At 37.7% G+C, this 18865-nt stretch overlaps 1 protein-coding gene across 2 annotated transcripts in view; it reads right to left on the bottom strand.

Moving 5' to 3' along the window:
- The window catches only part of LOC134650203 (facilitated trehalose transporter Tret1-like), a 39287-nt gene that overhangs the window by 9266 nt on the left and 11156 nt on the right, over positions 1 to 18865 (bottom strand). For both annotated transcript variants that reach the window (XM_063505142.1, XM_063505140.1), the window contains 3 exons: positions 5598 to 5848; positions 4812 to 4970; positions 3891 to 4030 (listed from right to left, as the gene is read on the bottom strand). In XM_063505142.1, coding sequence (XP_063361212.1) covers positions 3891 to 4030; positions 4812 to 4970; positions 5598 to 5848 — 550 coding nt within the window. The remainder of the gene's footprint in view (positions 1 to 3890; positions 4031 to 4811; positions 4971 to 5597; positions 5849 to 18865) is intronic.

Below are 18865 nucleotides of genomic sequence, written 5' to 3'. Positions count from 1 at the left end.
AGTACGCTTCGGGCTTGTTCAGTAATGTGGAGATTGCTGAGCTCGACCTTCAGCCTCAATTTTTACCTCCATTTTTGGTTTGTCTTCCAAATCTATTCTTCAGCTTAGCCTTTGTCCTCGCTGCGCCAAGCTCGGCCTGCCGTCTCGCTTTTTAATACAATAGACATTAGTTGGCGTCTGTGCTCTAGCTGAGCTTATCCTGAACCACGGCTTTGACCTCGCATGAAAGCTCGGCTCACTGGGGAACTTCGGATTTTTAGGCCCGGCCCGGCCTTTTTAACACGTTTTCACATTTTTTTCACAAAAAATTTCGCGCTCGCTGCCCTCGCGTTTTTTTGCTGCTTTTCTGGTTGACCCTGTACCTACATGCTAGCTTATCTGGTGAATGAATAGTCATTTAAACCTATGGTATTATTACGTTAATTTTAATCATGTGGCTCGGCGTATGGTCTTATGGTCGGACAATCGCTGTCCAGCCTCGCACAATATTTAACTACCTATTGAGAAAAAAAGGGCTCTCCCCACACTTGACGCAAAAATGAATCTGCAAAAACTGATAGAAAAAAGCTTTATGTCCACGCAATAAGAGCGAAAAAGACATCGCTCGGCATGTTCGGATCGGTTCAACCGACACCTGAAGGTTGAAATTAAAACCACAAACTTACTTCCCTGTACTGAAAAACTGAACATTATGTATGCAGAATTGACTGTAAGGGCCTAAGGGGGCCCCGAGCATTGCATTGCCTAGGGGCCCCGATATGCTTAATCCGGCCCTGGTAACAGGCTTCTAAGCCATGGCCTTGGCAGTTTAATTAAAGAGACACTCGTAACAATCGTGAACCGCGCTTCATTTCCATTATATGGCCTCATACAAACTGAATGCATTTTCTGTCTCTTATTTGCCCTACTTTGAAACATAATTCTAAGTATAACACTTAATCTCGCGTTTTGTATCTAGGTAGAGTTTTAGTTACAAACCATAACTTAACGACATCCTGAATATCCTAATCCTTATATTCTTATTCCGACCGACCGACTTTAATGTGTCTGAATAAGTCTGCTATCGTCAGTATTTATCACTTTGTTAATTAGCATACATATGTATATAGAGCGTTTGCTCATTTTTACCGATATGATATGAGGACATGACACATTATAGGTAAGTACCTATGATAATATGTGACACGCAGCAAAGCTCAAAGTAACCTGTCAGGCATGCGTTTAGCTCCCATTGTGAATAAGGCGAAAAAGTTATGGGTAAGTACAAGAAAAACAGTTCACTTAAATTTTCTTTGGACTGTTAATTTCAGCTCATCAGTTTATATTTAAGACAATTCTAAAGAGGTTTTTTAAAGAGCTACTTTATGCAAACATGAAATGTTTCTAAGACTATAACTTGTCTGATCACTGATCAGATTAAAATGTACTTAGTTACACTCCAGTTTTAACACCAGAGGGGTTACAAGTGCGTTCCCGGATTTAAGGTGGGAGGACGCTCTTTTCTTGACCGTTCTATCTACAGTTTAGCGGTGCAAGGTAGGAAGTTTCAAATAAAGTTTTTTTCTAAAACAGATAGGTATCACATTCGCATATACTATGTAATTCTGTTCTGACCGTTTGCCTTGAGTGAGATACTTGGAAACTGCAAATATGGTATTTTATCAATAAACCACGAAATCTCTAACAACGCACAGGCGTCCTCTCATGAACTAGAGGAATTGTGCCGCAGTACAGTACCCACGCTGGCCCAATGCGGGTTGGAACCCGCGTGGAAGGTATGCGAGATTAAGTTATTTGAATATAAACTATAGATAAGTACGTTGCTGCCGGAGTGACTTGTTAATAAGAATATATATTTTTGTAATCACCGCCAATACAAGCATATAATGTTGTTATCACGAATATCCTGTTTGCACAGTTCAGCAACAACATTTACATGATCTTGTTTGCTTACGTGTGCGACAAATTTTATTTTATAGGTCTATACTAAATCCTGCGTTGACATTCAGTTAGCATTGTAGAATTAATTAAATATTTAACGTTGGCTTTTATTTAGTGTCTGGTATGCTACATAGTTGTTACCAGCGATTAGGTACACAGGGTAAGACGTCAAATGAAGATACCTGAGCTAAAAAATATAACGTAACATTTTAATTACGGAAGCGTAGCATCGGCCTTGAACGTGAATTTTAATTTTAAGGTAACGAAGTTTTCCTTGAAACAACAATAGGATGACAATGTAATGGATGGGCTTAAAACCGTTCGATTACTGGGTTATATAAGGTATCTGTGACTTGGAGCGAGTAGAGTTGTAAACAACATATAATATACTACGTTTCTACGGTATATTTTGTGGTTTTGTGCCAATCGTGCCTATTTAATCTTTGCTAAAATAGGACTGGATAAAGTTACATCACTGGTTGGCGCGCCTATACAAAATAATGATATCTAAGATTCATCCATTTTTTTTTTTAAATTGTGACTTCAGCCCAGTGGGACTATTTCGCCAGTATCAAGGTCGAGGAGCAAAGTAATATGATTGAAATTGTAGGTACGGTTAGTACAAGACTGTACGGTGATTTTATTCGCTCTTGTAAAGCGATAGCGGACTTTATAAGAAGCACGTGGACAACCGGCCGTTAACTCCAAAATGATGGTTAAACACGCTTCAAGATTAATTCTCCATTCACTGCACACTACCACATTAGTTTACTGTATTATAATAAGCTATCGGTATTACACTAAACAATATTAATGAGCAAAAAACAAAGGAATTAATCACGAGGCTATCAAGATGGCGCTCGAACCGAAAGACCGAGATCTAAGATCTAAGTAAAACTCTCTTTCAAACAAAATGGTCAGCTGTCATTTATATTAAAACACTTTGACGGGTCACCGTTACTCAAACAAACCCCAAAAACTTAAAGTTTTAATTTCAAGAACCACCCAACCATGTAACATACGAGTATGTAACAACGTGAAAAAATCGTCATTACTGTTGTTTCGCGTTACTCATTCTTTCTTAGCCTATTGTGGAGGCTTAGCCTTCGTCGAAATGATGGTCGAAAATGTAAGGAAATTACATACTCAAGTGTATGCAGAAGAAAAGCGTATGTCAATAACATAAGGCAGAAATATCAGTGATTCAATGGAACTGAAAAGTTTATTAACCACATCGTTACGAAGATGATCTACATTCAAGCATTGTATTTTTTCATTAGCATATATTACAAAGCCGTTTTGTGGGCGTGTCTATTGTGCATAATGTCGACGCGATTAAGAAACAGACGTACTTTGTTGGTCAATTAGCATTACTGTGACGTTTTTGTTCGAGATCACGATCGGTTTGTATGGGATGTTCATTATTCGCATTATAGTGGTGGTAAATATCGGTCATTGCATAATTAATGCATAATGTTATGAAAGCGCTTATTTGTCTAATGACTTAGTGTCAAACAGAAAGACAACTGTTGTTAGAAAAGCACGTGCATTTGCTTGCCTCATATGTTTAAATCTAAAGATAACAGAGTACGCAAACAAGCCGAATTCCGTTCATGTCGCAAAAAAAAGATTTATGATAGATAGAAATGTCTTTGTGTTTCCACTTCTAAAGGAGTTATTATGATCCCTGTTTAGTTATTAAAGGGAAATCATTTATTGTTAGAAAAAGTAACTCTACGTGAAATAAACTATCAGCATAGCTTCTTAATCCCGACGTACCTACACGTCTACACTAGCGTCCACTGGTCTACACGCACTATTGTTTAAGCTTCGCCTACCGTCCCCCAATCCAAATAGAACACGCATCTGCGGAATATTTGCTAGTTGTGCATGTGGAGCGAAGCTGCTGTCTGTTTATAATGCTTTAGACAAATAAAATAGCAACCTACCGATATTAAAACACCCGTGGAGACCCCGACAGAGGCTAATGCACCCAGCATGCCTCGGAGATGCGGTTGCGAGACTTCGCAAGTGTAAACGCGGGCCGGGGCGCCCACCATCCCGGACCCGAGTCCTATCATCAGCCTGCCTGGAAAATAAAACATCGTTTAGTTCTCCTGCCTTACCTTTACCCTTTTTCCCTTTCTCTGTCACATGATCCATGATCCTGTAGGTACGCTTATAAACAAAGATGGCCGCACCTTCAACAACCCATTCCTCAGCCTTTTTCTTTTGCCCCTCCCGAGTGCGAATTTCTTTTTGGTACCGTTAAATTAGCTTAGCAGGCAATTTAGAAAAGTTATGTTGCGATGAAAATTGTATAGACTATTATGGCTAGTAACAATTTCAATTCAGGCAACACGGTAACAGTAACAGTATCTGATTTACTGGTATGCTCCTTAAAACCTGTCAGACCCAATGAGAACCCTTGCCAGAATTTATTTGACGTTATCTACGTAAACTTTACAAGGTTAACGTGGATATAACTTCCTCAAATCCGATAAGTCAAATCGACGTGCAATAAATCCTGGTTAAATAAACTTGAAATCCACGGAAATTATCGGCTTTCATTGCATTATCGGCTCTATGCTACGAATCGTGTTCTCGGTGTTCTATATTGATTTGAATTTATCAATCATATGTAAAGCGGAGCGAAAATACCTACGCCACTCTCATACAAAACTAGGAAACTTTGTTTTCGTGAACTATTGTTATACTTACTGCCGTCCATTGCAAATTAACTAAATCCTGCGCGACGAAAATGGGATGGTATATTATAGTTACAAATGTTTATTAGGCAGTGTAGAGGTACCTATAACCTGATAGGGACTTATTTTTTGCTTAATGGCAAATATAGACAATATGCTTACCGATATAGATCATGGGGACGTTGCAAGCAAAAGCGATGAGCAGCCACCCGAGGATGAGCGGCACTTCTGTGATCAAGAGCGTCAGGCGGCGGCCGATCACATCCATAAGGTAGCCGCTGAGAAGACAGCCCACGGGCGTGCCGGCCGCGCTGAGACTGGCTAGAAAAACAAAAGAAAAACCTTATTAGAATTTTTTTTGTTGGGATATTTATTATATTACTCAATGACTCATTGCTAAACAGATTTGGGCTGGCATTTGCCACCAGGATTCGTCTTATAAAGGGGTGTAATAGCCGCCTAATACACCCCTATTAAACTCTTAGAATAGCAGTTTGACATATCATCGGAAACATGACCATCGTATAACCAGGCATATGAGAAAACAAAGATGAAACCTTCCCTCAAAGTTCTAAGGAGCGTTGTCAAATGTGTTGTGTCTTCATTTACTTGCGGCCCAGTTTAAGAGCGATGAGAATATCTCCAGAATAAAGGGCTTTATGTGAAAGTGTTATGATTCTCTGACTTCTGTATCGTATATTGAAGCCAATTACCAGTTGATGGCTTAATTAATTGGCCCGTGGTTGTACTTTTATATTAGACGTCCCACCGCGTATGCGTGGGTGTAGGTAGCTAACAAATTGAATTGAACTAATTGCTTTAATTACTTCTGATATATTTTCAGTAGGTTCTACAAATCTACACAGTCTACAAATTTTAAAGTAGGACTTCGAAAAAAAACCATTTTAATTTAAAATGCCATAAAACTACAAAGGATTTTTAACATACCAATCCAACTGGCTTCCGTTTCTGTGATATGTATACTAGATTCATTGCTCTTTAACTGCGGCAGCACCGTAGCGGAGAATCCAAATGCCATGCCAGTATTGATAGTTCCCAGGTTGGCCACGAAAGACGCTAGGATTTGTCTGAGGGCTTTGCCTCTACCAGCTTTGCTGTTGTTAGGCTTCTGAGGTAACGGGGTTTTGGTGATGACGGGCGTGGTTGTGCCATTGTAAACAAATGGCGTAGTGTCGTTTCTGCAAGGAAAGAAGTGAAGTTTAAAAAGCAGATGTTTACATAAAACATTATTTATGAATCCTACAGTAGAGGTGAACAAATAGGTAGGTACTTCGTTTGTAAACGACTCCTTACTCATACTCATACTCATATATTTTATTGCATTTCATGTGTACAGAGGATCTTAGGGCTAAGTACAGTTTCAACATGAACCCTGCGAGGGTATAGCAACATAACAGACTAACTAAAAACTAAACTAAACATCTAGATCTCACTTAAAAAATCTTGGATACAATAATATGCTTTGCTAATTAGATATCGCTTTAATTGCACTTTAAATCTATTTATGTTTGTTTCCACCTGTATTGACTTTGGAATTTTATTATATATATTGACTGACATGGCAAATGGACCAGAGTGGATCATTTTCATGTTTGAGTTAGGGCGGGCTAATCTTGTATTGGGTCGTAAGTTAGATGGACGAGAGTACTGCGGGAAAAGGGAAATGTTGTTTTTAACGAAAGTGCTTACTTCTAAAATGTACAACGACGGTAGAGTTAAGATATTATGTTGAATGAAGTACTCCTTACAGCTTGTCATAATACCTATGTTTACCTACCTTGCTCATGCCACTACCTGAGTTTGCCGTCAGGGGCTGTTTTCTGAGCGGCAGTCAAAGTACCGGCAGTGGTAGGAGCAGTGAATATGGCAGAGTAGGTGTTAAATCAACCGATAGCGGCATGCGAGGTGAAGCGTTCGATTTAACAGTTTACGTATATCACTGTCGCATTAAATTAAAATAAATAAATAATTTACCGATTTAAACCAATTAATTTATTATTTGTTTGGACTACATGCCGACAGTGCAGCGGTAGCAGCAGTGGCATTGAACATAATGTAAGTAAACGATGAGGTCGATGAGTTATCAATTATCATATGACCATACAATAGTTATTTGTACAACAAGAGATCAAAGTTTGATATTTCTTCGAGTGCTTATTTTGAGTCCCGTGCAAGCGAAAGATTCTATACTAGATCTATAATCTAATTTAGAATCTTGAGGGTAGTAAGGGAATCAAAAGCGCACGAGATGTAAATAACTTTGATCTCGTGTAGTTCACATAACTTTTCACCTCAGCAGTGAGAACATATTAGAGAACCCGAAAAATGTATTCCTTCTTCATCACTTACCTCTATTCACTCATGGTTTCTTAAGATATACCAACAATTAAGTTTTCAGCTGCTGAGGTGAAAAGAAATTATAAACATATATATTATCACGCTAAAAGGTTACATTCCTTTCCTTTCATATTTCCCGTAAATAACGTAGGCACAGACTACAATAGATTGATAAGAGTGTCTGTATTTGTATTGGGATAGGGAAAAACGCTCAAGTAAGATTGATTGCATAATACTAGGCATACCTATGGTTGTATTATTATTACCTTATGGTTGTAGTACATTATTTATTTATTAAAATTTGGTTAGATAAAAACAATTTATGGTCATATTTTTAAAGGATCAACAATATCACCATCGTATGTTACCCGATGTTACCAGCCAGTAAGTAAATTAATTCGTAAGACATTTAGTTACTTAATAGTTTAGTAAAACTCGAAATGCTCAAATGGTTTCTAAAATTAGATTATGGGGAGCATATAGGTACTATGCAGAACGTATATTTCTCGATTTCTTGAAGACGGTTGAACCGATTTGGAAAATTCTTAATTGAAACTGTATAGGTTCAGTTAAACTCATTGCCATCAGGGTCAGGATTTGATTGTAAGATCCTGCAAAAAATCAAGTGACCTTTAAGTACTTAAATATTACAGGCACATCACCCACAGTGACGGGCACTTTTTCAGATGTATGGAGTGAGCACTCTATGTATTTTTTTCTCTATGGTGAAGTGCAACTGCTGATGAAATATAATGGGCAAGAGCCTATGAATGGCCTTACCTGTCTCTTTAAAAAAACAGACGTCCTACAGATGAGCTATTAACAACAAGTAATTATCAAAGTGACATTGCATAGTTAAAACCTACGGGTAAATACATTATTAAACACATACAGGGTGCTTCCTGTAACAGGAGCAATAAATTAAACTAAAGGCTGTACTCCACAAACTGACCAACATTTGTTCAGCAACTTTTGAAAATAACTCATGTTTTGATTTTTATTACACTTTAAAGTTTATTCTAAGACGCAATGTATTGCAAATTTTGTTATGTTTAAAGCGTGACAAGCAACGTCAAACATATAGTGACCTAGGTTATCTGTTATGTTTTTGATTATGGTCTAAATTCACCTCTACATCTCTACAACTGGACATAACTTAGTAAACTAAGTACCTACATTTCCTTCACTGTAAGTAAACAAATACAAACGAAGAAAGATGCTCCTTAATGAAGGCTGTCTCGAGGTATAGGTGTCCTGTTGAGTTTTCATTTACCCATATTATAAGAAATATCTGGGTGACCGAGCTTCGCTCGGAAAACATATAAAAACTCGAAAATGCGCATTTTCCCAGAGATAGACCTAGCTAGATCGATTTTTCGCCCCCAAAAACCCCCGTATAGCAAATTTCATCGAAATCGTTAGAGCCGTTTTCGAGATCCCCGAAATATATATATAAATAAACAAGAATTGCTCGTTTAAATGTATTAGATAGATAATAATAAGAAACTATTCGCGACGGCAGTTTCAGGGGCCCATCTAGTGCGCGGCAAGTCACCATCTGCCTCGATAACTTGTGTAAACATGGCAGGTGTCCGTACGTCTTTGTAATAACCCAGTCTCATAGTCCACCCAAACTTCAATCCATAGACCGGTATACTGTTCTCTTTTTCTACAATAGTCCCAATGCCTGCTGAGACCGGTTCATGGGTGTCTATTGTTGCACCTGCGAACGGGTTCCAGCAGGCGTTCTACATGACATAAAAGCTCTTCAAGGGGCCTCTACGTGTTGGATCTGTGTCCCCACGCAAGCCTATAAAAAAAACCGGGATTATAGGCCCGTGATATCCAAGGAGATACAAATAATTAGAATAATAATTAACCGTTTTCCACTGTTATTCGTATTTTATGGAGACATATTTGAAATAATCGAGTTTCCTGCACGTGCTGAAACTGGTTTATATAACTAATATAACTTTATTTATTTCTTAACGTAAATAATTTTACAATCGCTTTATATCACGCTATATGCACGTGCCTATAAGAAAGCAAATCTAATAAATATAAATGAATTAGGTAGGTAGGTAACTGTTCTGACTTACTTGTTTAAACCAAGTCGTTAATTTTGCAGTCACATGATGTTAAAAAAATTAGTTTAATTACAATGTATAATTTTGTAGCAGAAGGACGTATGCAAAATGATATAAAATTCACAGTATCTATAAAGCAATTCAATATTTTTTAAAGAAAATAAATTTAAAAGTTCTCGGATGGTTTTCAAAGCCCCAGTCCAGCCTAGAAAAAAACTATGCTAAGTAATAATAATAGGCTATCATATAACCTTTTATGAACAATGATATACATGTATTATGTAACGTATGCCATTTGCACCATTTGGGGCATATTGATAGGTCATAAACGATAGTCTCGTGACACGAAGGTGCGGCACCACCCAGCGAGATTATCTATCTGCCCATTGACGTATTTCAGTATTGTTCTACACGCTTGTAATTAAGATACCGCTCATTATTTTAAATAAACATGCAAGTATTATAATATAATGAACGATAATACTTTCAAGCAAAAAAATAATTTTCCAAATTGGTTCACCAATATGACAGAGTTATGAGTACGTAATACGGTCGAACTGATAACCTCCTCTTTTTTTAAGTCGGTTAAAAAATAATGGGGTCTTTTGGTAACTACTGTATACAATGACATCTTTGCGAATATAGAACTACTTATGAGAAAAATACATAAATTAACTTTAACCCTTTAATCGACCAGATTTAAAAAATACACAATTCAAGCATCATCACCTCTTTCTTTAGTGAATAAAAATTCTGCATAAGAAAAAATACTTTTCACCACACCAGCTCGGAAAGGCCTACTTTGCACTTCAAAAACTGATAGCAAAGTTGCATTTTATTCATATGTGAGGCAAAGTAATCAAATGCAAATTTTGAGTTGTTTTCTTATGTTTGCTGGTAGAATTAACTTTTAAATTATGATTTTGGATGATAAATTTAATAACATTCATTTGGATTTGATTTGTTTTGATTTTGTTTGATATTTTACATTTAAGTAATATTTGCTTCGGGTTGGTGTGGTGAAAAATGTTGTGTTTCACTCGGGGGCAAATTTTGTTTAACCCTCGTGCTTTGAAACCCTCGCACCGCTCAAGATTCCATTTTTCGATTCAATTTTGGAATCTTTCGCTTGCTCGGGTATCATATTGATAACAACTTTGCCCCCTTGTATAACAAATAACTATAAAATATGATGTTAGGTAGGTGGTCATATTAGCCGTATAAAATCTGACTTTAAGGGTTAAGGTTAATTTTTGATTGTCTTAAAATGATTGAACTGACTATTATAGGTCTTTTATACTCGAGGTCTATGAAGAAATCGTTTTGACAAAGTTACCGCATAATGTACGGGGATGTACTTACAATAATTAAACGAGCAATTCTTGTTTATTTATTTATTTATATATATATATATGTCGGAGCGAGACACCAGAAAGACGTATTGCAGCATTACAGTTCATAGTTAGACGCCTGTATAAAATCCATTAGCAATGTTTGGCTACATATTATTTGCTTGTAACGGAATCATAAAGTTGCGTAGAGAGTAACGCCACCATCTATTGGCGTATTGATGAACTAAGATGACAGGTAGAAGGCTTTGGAACGTCAAGAGGGGTATCTTGAGTGAACGTAGGCACGAGCAGGCATTTTTGTCGTTATGTTGGTAGACTGGTCAGGCAGGTTTACCAACTTGAATTGGAGGCGGGAGCGGTTGGCTCCGCCGCTGGAACTGGCTTCCTTCTTCTTGATCGGACCGCGCTAGAGATCGGACGTTAGCCAAGCTCGTGCCTAATTCGCTACGTTCCTGAAGGCTTACACCTGAAGGATTATTCTGAAAGCTTATAGATTCTCACGTTCTTTAACCGTTTAGCTAAGTGTTTTATTCCAAGTGTTATTTTGATTTCTTATGTGCCATTATAAGCTTACTTTTGTAAAATAAAGAAACTATGTGTTGTTTTGAAAAGATGTGTCCCGCCGAGTTTGTTGCCGGGTTAAATCTTCTCGGGTCAGAGGTGTAGGGTTGGAACCGGTGTAGTTTGACTTAAATAAAGATTTGAACGATTTCATGTGATCTTTTTATTTTTATTGAATTCCGATTCCATCGTAAGATCGTTTAGTTATTTTTATTATTTAGTACTCAAATAATAGTAGGCACTAGTATGGTTAATGAGTCCGAATGTTTATTTCATGCGTAGGTAGCATACCTACTATTTTGGCTGTGAAGTAATACATCTAGGTACTACCCCCACGCGCCCACCGCCATCGGGACCATCTGTCGCCGACATCAGCAAGTGGGATTAATGCGGAGTTTCATGTATTGCTTACACAGCCACCTGGGAGCGTGGTGCATTTCTGGTGACCTACATTCCATAATCTGGACACGTGGTAAATGGTAAGCTCACGTGTCTAACCTTCATTGAAAGGTGAGTGCAGTTCATTATGTTATTTGGTGTGAATCATTGTGAATTATGATTGGGGCTGTCGAACAGTGGTCGTAACGTGACGTCATCTCTGGTATCGCCACGTTTCTTTATAATTAATTTTTGTAATCCATTTAAATTGAAGCGATCTTGAGTTATTTTGATTTGAAATCCATACTGTTAATTAAAACCAAGTATTAGCTATCACGACGTGATATCATTTCATCGCTCACTTGTGAATATACCCTCAATAATCGATTTTTCATGAAAATACAATTAATTTTTAAAATCCATTTAAATCTAAGTGATCTTAAGTTATTTTGATGTGAAAACCATATTGTTAATTAAAATCAAATATTGGCTGTCACTACGTGATATAATTTCATCGCTCACTTGTGCATCTACCCTCAAAAAATATTTTTTTTCATAAAAATACAATGCACCGTTAGAAATTGATCCTGCTGATTTGCCAATGCAAGCATTATGTAATCTTTACCCTGTAATGTTTAGTAATTAATAAAATTGCGACAAATTATTGCTCGTAATGCCGTGATAGATCACAAATCGTGTATACTATGGAAACATGAGCTACGCATATGAAAATTAATGTTACAGTGTCCTGCAGCCGGAGCCGAGCGAGCTTGCGGACGCCATTGCGCCCGTGATACAGAGGCGGCTGTGCAGTATCTTCTGTGCTGGAGATTTGGAAATAAAAGGACAGGTTTCGTTCTAATTGTTTATTAGTGAATTTTATTTTGAGTGTAATGGCGAAGCATAACAGTCGAACGTAACTAATAAGCTGTCACTTTTCGTATTGGCCCATTTTACCGTGTTACTTATTTTTGGAACACGTGTTTGTTTGTTCATGGAATTAAATAAAACGCACTCATTGAAGTTTAAATTTTATTCTGAGATTTTTGAAGTCCCGTATACATTGGAAACATGTTTTTTTTTGTGTCTGCTACCTTGCATTTCATAAATCTGTTGAGTTTAGCCTGCATACATGATAAACCTGATACCGTGCAAATGATGATTTCAGTAACAGCCAGCTATGTTGAACCACATCGTGTCTCTCGCAATCTGCCGCAGCAACGGCAACGGCAAGCGGAAAGGATCAGCCTCCGTGCTTGGGTTGGACCTCACGACCATCACCTTTGACTTGGTCGCGTGCATCATACTTTATTAAGCTGGTGAGCAGTTCCCATTTCGTTGGGATTATTTTGAGATGTTTTACTTCTGCATAGAAGTCTTGAGCGAGTTTCTGTTGTTAAAGCTAAAGAAGAAAGCTATCTTTAGTGATTTTGATCAGTAATGTTCAGTTTCAGTTGATCAGTTGACGCTGATAGTACCAATGGTTCTGAGTAACATGATTTAAAGACTTGTTCTTATTTTCTTTTTTTGGAATTCACTGTTAACATTGTTTTGCTTTCGACGGACTGAAAGCTTGTACTTTCGTAGGACTGAAATTACGCCCGATGGACTGGGCACTACTGTTTTGCTTTCGATGGACTGAAGGCACGCCTGATGGACTGGGCAATACTGTTTTGCTTTCGATGGACTGAAAGTATGCCCGATGGACTGGGTATTGTTTAGTGACCGCATCAGAAGTGCCGGAGCATGTAAGAGGTGCACGTGGTCTGCTTTTTATGTGCAGAATGCTCTTTGCGAGGAGTAGCACTTACGCAGCTGAGATGGTTACTTCTGACGAGGGTCTGGTATCTGCCGAAGGACTGGCAATGCACCGAAGGACTGGTGTCGTTTTGTTAAAAATGAATTTCCGTTTATGTACTGTGTTCATATGAGTAAAATTGGAACTATCAATTCAGAATGTTATTTATTTTACGATGTCTTACAAAAATTTAGATCACATAAGACCAATTTTTTTTTTTTTTTTTTTTTTTTTTATGCCAGATAATTTCCCCGTAAATTGATATTGACGACAATAGTAGTGATACTGTCGAGCAATGAATTAGAGCTGTTGTGATTTGTGTTTTTGATGTTTGGGATTGTTTTTTCACATAAATTTGAGAGTATCCGCCAGATGGAGGCGATGATTATTGGAGTGTATCCGTTAGATAGCGGCGATAATTACTGATGATTATTTTATTTAGTCGTTGCTCGATGGACTATTTTTGACTAGAGAATTGAGGATTGTTAAAGTAATCTAGAACAATTATTTTTTCTGGTTTGATTGAAAACAAAGTTTGATTTTAATAGTAATTTGAGTGAGACCCAAATTGTTGGTCAGGAATGACCGAGCGATGAGATACTGTGCTGTATGTTTTGTTTCAGTATCAAATGCATACACCCACACACGAGGACGTGTGTAACGCAGGACGGCCGTGTCGGAGCGAGACACCAGAAAGACGTATTGCAGCATTACAGTTCATAGTTAGACGCCTGTATAAAATCCATTAGCAATGTTTGGCTACATATTATTTGCTTGTAACGGAATTAGAGAGTAACGCCACCATCTATTGGCGTATTGATGAACTAAGATGACAGGTAGAAGGCTTTGGAACGTCAAGAGGGGTATCTTGAGTGAACGTAGGCACGAGCAGGCATTTTTGTCGTTATGTTGGTAGACTGGTCAGGCAGGTTTACCAACTTGAATTGGAGGCGGGAGCGGTTGGCTCCGCCGCTGGAACTGGCTTCCTTCTTCTTGATCGGACCGCGCTAGAGATCGGACGTTAGCCAAGCTCGTGCCTAATTCGCTACGTTCCTGAAGGCTTACACCTGAAGGATTATTCTGAAAGCTTATAGATTCTCACGTTCTTTAACCGTTTAGCTAAGTGTTTTATTCCAAGTGTTATTTTGATTTCTTATGTGCCATTATAAGCTTACTTTTGTAAAATAAAGAAACTATGTGTTGTTTTGAAAAGATGTGTCCCGCCGAGTTTGTTGCCGGGTTAAATCTTCTCGGGTCAGAGGTGTAGGGTTGGAGCCGGTGTAGTTTGACTTAAATAAAGATTTGAACGATTTCATGTGATCTTTTTATTTTTATTGAATTCCGATTCCATCGTAAGATCGTTTAGTTATTTTTATTATTTAGTACTCAAATAATAGTAGGCACTAGTATGGTTAATGAGTCCGAATGTTTATTTCATGCGTAGGTAGCATACCTACTATTTTGGCTGTGAAGTAATACATCTAGGTACTACCCCCACGCGCCCACCGCCATCGGGACCATCTGTCGCCGACATATATATATATATATATATATATATATATATATATATATATATATATATTTCGGGGATCTCGGAAACGGCTCTAACGATTTCGATGAAATTTGCTATATGGGGGTTTCCGGGGGCGAAAAATCGATCTAGCTAGGTCTTATCTCTGGGAAAACGCGCATTTTCGAGTTTTTTATATGTTTTCCGAGCGAAGCTCGGTTACCCAGATATTCTAATCTATCTAATACCTTTAAACGAGCAATTCTTGTATATCTATTTATTTATTTATTTATATCTATACATATTTCGGGGATCTCGGGAACGGCTCTAACGATTTCGATGAAATTTGTTATATTGGGGTTCGGGGGCGAAAAATCGATCTAGCTAGGTTTTATCTCTGGGAAAACGCGCATTTTTGAGTTTTTATATGTTTTCCGAGCAAAGCTCGCCCTCCCAGATATTTTTCCTTAGATGTGACATCTCTTCTAACTCATTCGTTCATTACTAGAACGAAAGTGGCCTCGCGTGACTGTGAACATCAGTAAAATTAACTTAGCTTGCATAATATAGTTTCTTATCAGTCAGTATTTGCTTAATTAAATTTTGACCGTGGCACACTTATACCCTATCGGAATATTCCCGTCGATTCATTATTTTATGGTAATTTTGTTTACTCGCTAATCTATTTACAAGTTGGCTGTTTCCAATTTGTCATCATGTCATAAGGTCATCTTTACCTACTGCCCAACATTAGCATTAAAAATAGGAATAGCGATTATCCTATTATTAAATGAGTACCTAACATTTTCTTTATAAACATATACTATCTAGTATAGGTACTATCTGTAGTATGAGAGTCGGCTTTCTGTGAACTGTAACTGTGTAAACTTAAAATTCAAAATATACTTATTTATTTCAAGAAATTAGCATTCCAAGTAGGGTTTGAGATCCGGATATCCGGATAACCGAAATATCCGGATATCCGCCAAATCTAAGATCCGGATCCAACGTCTCATAGGATCCGGATATTTCGGATCTCACGGATCCGTTAAATATTGCATTGGTCGCGTTATTGGTACGCGATAACGTCATAAAATAAATACAAATATTGCTTAAACTAAACAGTAGTAACAGTAACAGTCTTAAAACGAGCTACCTGCATGCCTCCTGACTGGAATAAGGGTAAATATTTGTGTTTTAAAGTAATTGTTATCAGGTTTTCGCTCAGTCGCCTTTGGGTCGTCTACCTGGAACATCATTAGTGCTTGTGCGTGTTGTTATCAGTGACTTTTTTAGGGTTCCGTACCCAAAGGGTAAAAACGGGACCCTATTACTAAGACTCCGCTGTCCGTCCGTCCGTCCGTCCGTCTGTCACCAGGCTGTATCTCACGAACCGTGATAGCTAGACAGTTGAAATATTCACAGATGATGTATTTCTGTTGCCGCTATAACAACAAATACTAAAAACAGAATAAAATAAAGATTTAAGTGGGGCTCCCATACAACAAACGTGATTTTTGACCGAAGTTAAGCAACGTCGGGCGGGGTCAGTACTTGGATGGGTGACCGTTTGTTTGCTTGTTTTGCTCTATTTTTTGTTGATGGTGCGGAACCCTCCGTGCGCGAGTCCGACTCGCACTTGGCCGGTTTTTGTGTTATCGTGTCCGTTCCCAGTCTTCTGTTAACATAAATAACATGTGCTGCTAACTGAGTAACTAATATTGATATTTTTTTCTCGTTATTAAGAAGCTGTAGCCCAAATTTCTTAATTTCCCGAAACTTTTGTAGTAATTTCACATTATTTTGCAGTAATTAACTGGATTTAGGTATAGATAGATAGATATAGATATAGGTATATAACCTATAATGGAAGATTGTTGTAATGGGGACTGAATAAATGAGTTAGATACTTTTTCTAAGCCATTTTTCTCAATCTAACGACTGAAGGTATAGCTATTTTACCAAGATAAAGGAAGTACGTTTTTTAATAGTATAAATTATATCACACCACACCGGTATAAAATAATAAAAGTACATAAAACATAAAGTACAAATCGACTACGGCCTCCTAAAAAAAATGCATAATATTATTAATAGGAATACCTAATTAAGACTACACTGAATATCTTATATCGTTTTGAGATAAAAATAATAATTATTAATAATTGTAATTAACTAAAATATGAACATTTTACATTTTACTAGCTGTTCGTTGTATGTAAGTTGTAAATTTCGTCACCTTTCTTGATACAGATCCGTATTATCCGAATTATCCGGATATCCGGATCCGTCAAATTTTAATATCCGAAATATCCGGATCCGAAAAATTGACGGATCTTGCAAACTCTAATTCCAAGAGAAGCATTAGCCTGTTTCAACGATTAAAAAAAACCATTTGAGGATGGAAGCAGTGATGGCCGAGTGAATGACGTTCGACTTTCAATCCGAACTTCCGGAGGTCGCGGGTTCAAATCCTGGCCCTGGCACGTACAATTAAAGTTTCGAATTTAATTTAAACTGTTGTGAGACATACTAACATTGAATAATTTAACGGTTTAGACTCACTTGTTTTAAGTCACTCGCGCGACATGTTTCGGAGAGCCTAGGTCTCCTTTCTCAAGCACTAACAGTGCGAGCAGCGTTCACGACGGCCGTGTATCGCGTACGTAATTAAATTTTCGGAACTTATGTACGAAATATCATTTGAATTTACCACTAACTGTTGGGTGAAGGAAAATATTTCAAGGTGTATGTGAAGTCCCCAATACGCATGGGCTAGCATGAGGACTAGAGCCCAAGCCCTCTCGCGCATGAGAGGAGGCCTAGCTGTACCCTATGCCCAGCAGAGGGACACGCGTATATCTAGGCTGAATTATTTATTTTATTTTTTATTTATGAGGATTTGAATAAGTAGGTACACGTCCAATAATGGGATGTCACGCACTGCTGGAAAGCAAAATATCACTATAGTTATTGTCATCATTTTAAAAAAGGTAAGCGTGGTAATAATGAATTTAGCCCTCGATATAGTCATTTAATTATAAATTAAAGATATTTAATTATGTAACCACCTAAGTGTGCGTAGTAATATGCTTACCTAAGTACCTGCATGATCAAATTGACCACTTCTGTATTGAAGGACATGAAATTCCGAAACTGTCATTATTTCCAATTACCGTAACTCGCCCATTAGGAATGGAATACTAAAACTGAACTAATCTGGATACGTCTAGTTTTAGAATCCTGATCGTGCGGCTAAATTTCGTAATCAGACATTTATAGGTGTTTTTAACTAATTCACTTATGTAAAACCAAAATGTCTGTTGATACAGCTTTTCTACAGGTATATACCTGTGAAATGTCTATATCCCTACTAATATTTAAAATGTGAAAGTAAATGTCTGTCTGCCTACTTATTACGTCTTCTCCGATTTAGATGCATTTTCATATGGAAATGGTTTGAGGCCCGGGAAGGACACAGTTTTTTATCAATCATCATTACTTATTCCACGCAAACGAAGTCACGAGCAGAAGCTAGTAAGAATAGATTTAAGTACCTATATATATATATATATATATATATATATATATATATATATATATATATAGTTATCCATGCCGTAATCGGCAACGGCGACCCTAGCTAATTACGAGCGTGAGCTCTGATATGGCTGGCAAAGCCGAACTTACTTTTAAAAACTCTATCGCAGGTGGGGCAGTAGAGTTGACCAGAACTATTGTAAGTATAATTGTAGGAGGGTAAAGAACTTTGAAGACGCGCGTCTCACTGATCTTGATGCGAAACGTCAGATACGTAAGTACCTATATGGAAAGTACTGGTCAATAATAAAATGTAACTCTCTACTGTTATATGTGACGTTCCACGGCAAAAGGTACCTTATGGCACTTGGCGCTTACGTCGCATAGCGCCGCAATAATAATAGCGCGCGGCGGCGGAGCGGCGTTAATAATAGCGTAAGCGCCAACGGCCATAAGGTACCTTTATCCGTGGGACGTCACATATGTATTATGCATGCAGACACATTTTATAGTGAAGCTATACCTGGGGTCTGCTAAGGCAACCTCATCCTAGAACTTGGCGAAACCAGTGGATTTAATCATATGACATATCATCATTCCAGTGGAGAAACTAGAGACTAACCCCAAAAAGA

This window comes from Cydia amplana, chromosome 8 (assembly GCF_948474715.1).
Source record: "Cydia amplana chromosome 8, ilCydAmpl1.1, whole genome shotgun sequence".
NCBI lineage: Eukaryota > Metazoa > Arthropoda > Insecta > Lepidoptera > Tortricidae > Cydia > Cydia amplana.
This window is presented reverse-complemented; position numbering and strand designations above follow the sequence as displayed.